Source organism: Capsicum annuum, chromosome 11, assembly GCF_002878395.1.
Source record: "Capsicum annuum cultivar UCD-10X-F1 chromosome 11, UCD10Xv1.1, whole genome shotgun sequence".
Lineage (NCBI taxonomy): Eukaryota > Viridiplantae > Streptophyta > Magnoliopsida > Solanales > Solanaceae > Capsicum > Capsicum annuum.
The window spans coordinates 185757573-185765830 of NC_061121.1; the positions used below are offsets into that span (position 1 = coordinate 185757573).

At 34.4% G+C, this 8258-nt stretch overlaps 1 protein-coding gene across 2 annotated transcripts; it reads right to left on the reverse strand.

Moving 5' to 3' along the window:
- Positions 1-1429: 1429 nt before the first annotated feature.
- Positions 1430-6660, reverse strand: LOC107854050 (sulfite reductase 1 [ferredoxin], chloroplastic). 2 transcript variants are annotated; one of them, XM_016699051.2, is made up of 9 exons: positions 6176-6314; positions 5408-5781; positions 4466-5245; positions 4086-4382; positions 3728-3925; positions 2569-2703; positions 2338-2454; positions 2088-2246; positions 1430-1946 (listed from the first exon to the last, which is right to left on the reverse strand). In XM_016699051.2, the coding sequence occupies exons 2-9, from the start codon at positions 5444-5446 to the stop codon at positions 1737-1739; spliced, it is 1935 nt and encodes a 644-aa protein (XP_016554537.2). In that variant the 5' UTR covers positions 5447-5781; positions 6176-6314; the 3' UTR covers positions 1430-1736. The 2 variants fall into 2 exon arrangements, with proteins under 2 accessions (XP_016554537.2, XP_016554536.2); XM_016699050.2 differs by lacking the exon at positions 5408-5781 and having other exon boundaries at positions 6176-6660.
- Between the last annotated feature and the right edge of the window lie 1598 nt (positions 6661-8258).

Genomic DNA, 8258 nt, shown 5'->3' on the forward strand with positions numbered 1-8258 from the left:
ATATTACATTAGCTTGATTGTAGGCGTAAATAAAGGAACACATATATGGAGCAAAAATCAGTGCACTAAAATAGGAGCAAAATATGGTATTTTTATATGTATGAGGGGGATGAGAGAGAGAGTGAATTTAAGGTATTTAAATAATTACTTTGGAATTTTTGTAATTTTTTTTCAATATTGAATTTATGTAATAAGGTAAAGTTACCTTGTGTATATATGTAATTTTAGTTTTTCTCCTAACAACATTTAGTTCAAACTTGAAGATTCTTGTAATTAGAACATATTAAATAGGATTTTTGTTTGCACCTAAGCTTCAATTTTTTTTCATATTAGTTACTACTATTTCTATTTTATGAGTATTTCTTATCAGTTAAATCGAAAATCGAATCATTAAGGACTAAAAACTTATAAACCAAAAATCAATAAAGCAAACCGATAATATGTAAAATCGAACCGAACAGATGCACAACCCCCAGTAATCAGCGTTTTTTAAGTCGCCGGAGACTAGTGACTTCGAAGTTGGCTGGAGACCAGGAATGTAAAAGTGTATGGCGAGAAGAAATTAGTTCATCAAGCCTTTTACATTAAAAAATTAATAATTATTTTAATTATATATATATATTTATATATTACCCTAAAAAATTATGAAAAGGGTGGTCTTGTTGTTTTGTAAGGAAATAAAGATATTGTGTAAATCATTAAAAAAAAACTGAAATAAAGTGCAAGTTACGAAAAAGAACACAAAAAAGAACACACATTAGGATGCAAAATGCTACAGTCTCTAAATTCTACGAATAGTAAAGGGAAGCTATTTCACCATTGCTTCAATAATGTAAATGTCGATGTTCTCATTCAAGGTTCACAAGTGACCACAAATGTCACCAAGATCAGAGTTCACTACTAGTTTGCCCTTTCAATAAAATAAAAAATACCAAGATCAGAGTCCTGACCCAACAAAATGAAAATATTTTTATTTTGTTCAGAACATATCACAAAACGATTTAGAAAGCAATTGATATAAACTCAACCTTGATAAACAGAATTACCAAGTAAAAATAAATTATCGGTGAAGACAAAATGTTAAGAAGTTCCTCTCTATCTTCCTAAATCTTGATGAACAGAAGTACCAAGTACCAGCACTGCTAAAAAATAACCAACATCCAGTAAAATAGGCTGCAAGCTGAACAAAGTACCACCACAGAAGAAAATTTCATTGAGCATATACCATGTGAAAATTGATATATCCAGACAATTTTCATTCCAACAAAGCAAAGTACAATCATCAAGGCATTTGGTACGATAATTATGACAGAATGCTCCAGGGAGATTATTCCTCCATCAACTTGTGAAGATCTTGATCTTAGATTTATTAATCCACACAGCAGGGGCACGAGAAATGTATCAGCTCCAACATAAATTAAGAAAAATATCGTAACTAAGGGATTTAAATAGGCACCCTTTCAAAAATTAATTTGAGAGAAAATAAAATACAGGCCATTATCAGATTTTGTGTACTCTCCAAAAGAAAATGGAAAATGAACCAAAAATAAAAGGAAAAGCAAGTGCAGGGACCAGGGTACTATCAGGTCTACAAGAGGAGTACTACAAAAGCTTGCAGAATATTATGTCAAAATTCTCCACTTGTTCCAACCAAGCAATAACAGGATCAAGACATGGTCACCAGTTAGATCTCCTTTCATAATCTTTGCTATTTTGCAACGCAAAACAAGCCTTGGTCAGTCCATGCTTTTTCCATTTTGTTGGGAAGCAACATAATTGCGAACTATCTCAATCGCCAATTGATGGGCATTCTTATTTTGTAGTCTTGCAAGTGCATCCATGGCTTCATACGTCTCTTTATCAGAAAATAACTTCAAGGTATAGCGAGATGATGATGCAGGAATGCCAACCCATTTGTCAACTAAGGCCCCAAGCTTCTTAAATCCCTAGAAGAAAATTGTATTACATAAGAATCTTATATGACTCAGATTCCTCATTCGCAAATTCCAGAATGAAAGAGAAATGGTGTTTTTCAGTTTCTGATTTTCTTTTGACAAATACAGTTAACTGCAAGAACTGTTCCTTACCATGCGGTTAGCAAACTCGCCAAATGATTCTTTAGAGTTTCGCTTTCTTTTCCAGTGGTAAAATAAAGGCTCCAGAACTTTTTCAAGATCCTGAACCTTGACCTTATCCTTGAAAGATTTTGCCAATGAAGTTTGATTGGGAGTTCCACCAAGCCAGATCTAAGACAAACAACACTGTAAATTTCACTGGATTCCATAGTTATAAATAAAACTACAGCAACAAGCCAATAGATCTACAAAATTCAACTACCTGATAGCTGTTGGGACCATCTCCAACCAACCCAAGTTCAGCCATGTATGGTCGAGCACATCCATTAGGACAGCCTGTTACCCTTATGACAACAGATTCAAAGTATCTCAGACCAACCTGGAACCATAAAGGTCAATGTTATTCAATGTGAAACCATTAGTACAGCAGAAATTTTAAATACTTGTGCACGACAAACCGATGGTACAACAGGAAATTTTAAATACTTCATACCTTTTCAAACATAGCTCTAATGCGCTTAAGGATGTCAGGTATTCCACGTTCAGCTTCAGTTATTGCTAGAGGACACAATGGAAAAGCTGGGCACGCCATGGCTGTTAGATTGAGAGGATCCACAAACCTAGGTTGCTTTTCAATGAAAAATGATAATGATTACCCAAGTGTAAGACCAAAATGAAATGTTAAACACAAACTGTACGACAGATTATATCAGACCATCAGAAGAAGTTAGCAACTTTCTGTTCTCTACATTTTACGCAGGGATTATTAAGAAAACTAGAGGAAATTCACATCAGCTTGAGCTTCACCAAGCCACCTACAGAACAAAAATACCACTCTCATCCACGTTAAGAAACAAGCAGCTCAAATTTTCAGAAACTCCCGTATATTATATATAAAGAAGCGACAAACCTGCAAGCACACAGTTTGCAAATTTTCAGCAGGATGTGTACCTCAAAACAGTTGTGACTGTACCCTTAAGGTTCAGTTGGCCTTCCGCCACTAGACAAACATACAGTTGTGAGTGTACACTTAAGGTTCAGTTGGCCGTCAGCCTCTAGACAAACATTCATTTGGAGACGGAGGGAGAAGTAAAAAGTAAAACACAACAAATGGGGTAGGAAATATCAGAAAACTCAGAAGATTTCTAGGAACACCAGATATCATAACGTGTGTTGAAGTGTGTGACGATATTTAAAACCTCAAGTTATTAAATAGAGGCACGCTTTTTGTTAATTATAACTTCAACACACACCCTCATGCGCGGGCTGCATACTTTTTCATGAGCCATGCACATGAAAATTCTTTTTGATAATGGGTGGTGCTGAGACTAAAAGCAGGACACAAGGACCTACGCCTTCTTTGATTGCATGTTGAAGTGTGTGACAATTTTATTTGAAATCTAAGTTATGAGGGAGCACATTTTTATTTACATCAACATGTTTATACTTTTTCATACTGATTATATTCCACCCACATTGCTTTAATTAAAATAACACTTTCGTGTATTAAAAGAACATTTTTGTGTATTATTGCATTCCATAACCATGAACTCCAAAGACACTACTCTGCATAACCCTTTTCTACTTATTGAGAAAGCTTAATCACTTACTCATGGAAAGCATATAAGGATCAATTGAATACTTAGGCTTACCAACAAACCACCCTGTGCAAGGACGGTGTCTATGGGGCGCCTCAAAGCTTGCCGAATATTAGTCAAGATAATATTCTGGTTGGGCGTGAGACGCACATTCAGATTATACTTCTCAATAACTTCCCTGAGTGCCTTTTTCATCTCTCCCTTTATACGACCATTGTCAACATGTAGACCACAAAACAAAGTACCATCTCCCTGACAGAAGTATTTGAAGAACACGGAAAAATCTGAGGAAGTTAGTTTTGATGGGAAGGAAAAGATTAACAACGAATACAATGTTAAGAATCACAATTGGCACTAAAACAGAACTCATTTTGAGAGATGAACATTTGATGAATTCCTTCCACAGACTAACCTGTTCATGCCATCCCAAGTAACTCTTAAATTCCCATTCAGGCAATTCGTGACAAGGTTCAAACTTCTTTCCGTAATACTGTTCAGTGACAGATCGAAACTTCTCAATCCCCCATGAACTGAGTAAATATTTCAATCTGCTATACCTGCGATCATCTCTTCTCCCATTCTCTCTCTGAGTAACAACAATAGCTTTAACTGCATAGAGTATATCCTCTTTAGGAACGTAACCTAATGGCTCTGACAAACGAGGAAAAGTAGTTTCCACCCTATGAGTTCGTCCCATACCACCACCAACCTGCAAATGAAGTCGAGAATTATACTAGTCCCTGTAACAAGCAAAAGAAGAAAGAGACGAGAATCTATATATTTCCTACTTACATATATATTGAATCCTTGAGGCTCTCCATCCTCGTCAGATACAACAACAACACCTATGTCATTCGTGAAAATGTCAACCGAATTATCAGTTGGCACAGTAACTGCAATTTTGAACTTTCTTGGCAAGAACTGAGTTCCATAAATGGGTTCAGGTGAGTCAGGGAAGTTAGTTCCATGGGAGTTATCATTTCGAGCTTCCACAACTTCAGGAGGTTCTGCAGTCATAAATTTCTCCCCGTCCACCCAAACGTCATAGTAAAATCCAGACTGGGGAGTTAAAAGTGCTGCAATCTTATCAGCAGTTTTTTTAGCAAAGATGTAATCTTTTTTGGCAAACGGGGCAGCTGGAGCAAGCACGTTCCTATTGAGATCACCGCATGCACCAAGAGTTGAACCCATGTTCTTGATGATTGTACTCATTACTGTCTTGAGGTCTTTTTTCAAGACCCCATGAAGCTGGAAGGTCTGTCTTGTTGTCAAACGGAGTGTCCCAATTCCAAATTGGTCAGCAAGATCATCCATGACTAAGTAGAGTCTGTTGGATACCTCCCCACCAGGATTCTTTGTCCGAAGCATAAATGAGTATGATCTTCCCCCACGCTCGTCTCTGTCATATTGCATATAGCTTCCATGGAACTTGATCAACTGTGTTGCAGCCTCATTGATGTTTGGGGCATCAGTCAGAATCTCCTCATTAAGAGGATATCTTATGAAGTTACTCTGTTCTTTGAAGATTTCAACCTTACTACGCTTGGGCTCCACTGCAGCTGGCTTCGCTGGCTGCAAAACATCAATCCATCACGGACACAGCTATAATGGAAAATGACAGAATTCCTCCTAACTGAGGCCTAACAGAAACATAAATTGCAGCAGTAACGCATGTGACGATAACTAACAAGCATAACTAGTAACTAGAATAAAAGCAAAGCATAGCATCCATACAGGAAGTCCAATAATTTCACCAGCCATAAGAAGTATCATTTTAGACTCGGGGGAATTCTACCCTTATTTCAGAAAAGCCTCCAATTCCTACAGCAGCCCATCACCCAGAAGAATGAATAACGCACTCATTGGAGAAAAAACAAAAACAAAAACAAAAAAAGAACTTCTCAGCAATTCAATCAGTGTGCACGTCGAGCTGGAAAAAAGTAAAAAAGAGCCAAAAGGTCTGCTTTAAAAATTAAGAGTAAAAGATAGCATAGGACAGTCCGGTGCACGCGGGAAAGGGTGAAACCAGAAGGTGCATTTCTGCAAGAGGCCGTTTCTTCTTGAACGTGTCACATCGCACCAACTTTACCAGTTACACCAAGGATCCCCTTCAAAGATTACAAAAGACGATAATTGAAAAATAAACGCGATGCCATTAAAACAGCACGAAAGTAGAAATGGGATTCGAAGGCGACAAGGACAGTAATCAAATTGCGTTACATAAGCAAACGAACAACAAGAAAAAAAATTAAAAATGCATGGCATACACAGAAAGGGAGACGGCATCATCAGTTAAATTAATGCTTAACATCGAGCCACAAAAAAAAATTATTTCTTAAAAAATTAATTACAAGAATAAAAAGGCGGCGGAATCTGAAAAAAGCAAGAGACTTTACATATCGAGAAAAATGAACAAGGAGAATAAAAACCATATCGGCTGAAAAAAAAAAAGGAACAGAAAATTTTCAAAAAAGCGAATAAAAATTGAAATTTTGTTCATACCGTAGAGACAGCACGGACAATAAAACTGGAATTGGAGCGGGAAATTGAGCGATGAACATGTAAACGTCTGCTAAGTAACAGAGAATTGGATGCACTTTTCAATCCATTAAACTTCTGAATTTGGAGTTTGGGGTTGGGATTCGGGTCCTCGACGGCGGCAATATTGATCGCTGTACCAAACGACGTCGTCATCCCTAGCTAAAAATGGAGAATTTGTAAGCTAGGGTTTTTAAGAAACGGAGAATTTTGTGAAAATGGAGAGAAGCTGAGTGTGTTTCAGATATAAGGGGAATATTTGGGTGGTGAAGAAGAAGGGCGGAGGATTTATGGCCTTTTTCTTTTTCAGTGGTGTGTCACGTGCCTGGCACGCGGCAGTATCTATTGGTTCTTCACGCGCGGAGATTTGGCTATGTTTTTACACGAGCTAAAGAGTTTCCTTTAAAAAAAAAAAAAAAAGATTTACGGAAAAAAGTCAATAATGTCATGCAAAATTAAAAAAAGAGACAATACATAAAATACTCTTTTATGACCTTTAATTTTTGGGTGTACAAGTAAACACTTAAATTTGTATAAAATTAAATAATTAAATATATATGTCCTATGTGACACCCTACGTGGTCTACTTTTATCCTACATAATGTCCTACATGTATTATGCCATATAAAATATATGTGTCTACTTATTCAACTTTATACAAGTTTAAAACTCTACTTATGCACACCCAAAATAGAGGTTACAGGTGTGATTTAAAATCAAGTTAAAGGGCGTGTTTATGTATTACACCTTTAAAAAAAAATACTTCATCTATTCCTAAATACTTGTCATCATTACTAAAATTAATATTCCACGTACTTATCATTTTGAAAAACTATTAGATCTATTAAATATCCGCACCCTCCTACAATTGGTATCAGAGCCCAGTAATTCAAAAGATACGGAAGTGAGATATATGTTAGAGTTATTAGAATTTATGTTAGAGTTATTAGAATTTACCTATAAATTATTAAATTAATTATGCGAAGACCATTTAAAAATAGAAAAGCTTTTAGAAAAATTAAAGAATCTTTAATTAGTAATTATTCAGAATATATAAGTCTAAATAAAACAAAAGAAACCCACAAAGATTAGCCTACTTAATTACATTAATATCTAGTATTGAATCAAAATTAATAGACCATTTAAAATCTAGAAGAATGAAACACATATCACCTAATTATGATAAAATAAGATTTAGATATCCGCCAAGATATTATAAATATAATTTAAAATGAATAAAGTACAACAATACAAAGAATTAAAATAAATTATTTCTGAAAAACGTAAAGAATTAAAAATAAGAATAAAAAGACTACATTATAATATATTTGCCGGAGTTAGTAAAAACTCAATAGATACACAAAAAGATGAAATATCAAAATTAGAATCACAAATAGATAGTTTAGAATATATATATCAACATGAACTATTCACAATAAAATGAACAAATAAGAATTTATAATAGATGAAAAAATATATGAAAACCACAAAGGATCAAAAATAAAAATAGTATTTTCCAATCTAGGAAGAAAATATAAGAAAATAGGTGAACATTTATATCTAATGTTAGAAAAAGAAGAATTAAAATTAGAAGATAAATTGACAGCAATGGTAAGAATAGAAAAAAAGAAAATGAAGAGATAAATAGGAAAAAGGAAATAGAAAAAATAAAACAACAAACTACGGAAGAAATAAGAAAAATAGAAGAAACTAAAAATAGCAGGATTGCTGAATTAGAAAAAGAACTACAAATGTTAAAAGAACTGTATGAACAAAGACAAAAAGAAAAAGAAGAAAAAGATAGAGAATAGAAATTACTGAACGAAATAAATCAATTTAAGGAAAAATTGGAAATAAAAAATAAAGAATTAGAAATAAATAATATAAATGTGGAAGAGACAGACAGATAATTATGATTCCGAAGATAGTGAAACATATACAGAAATATTAACAAATACAAAAAAATTAGAAATCAATGAAAAACAAAAGGAAATTAATGAGGAAATCTTAGAAAGTACCTACACAGAAATAAATACTCTTGATAAAA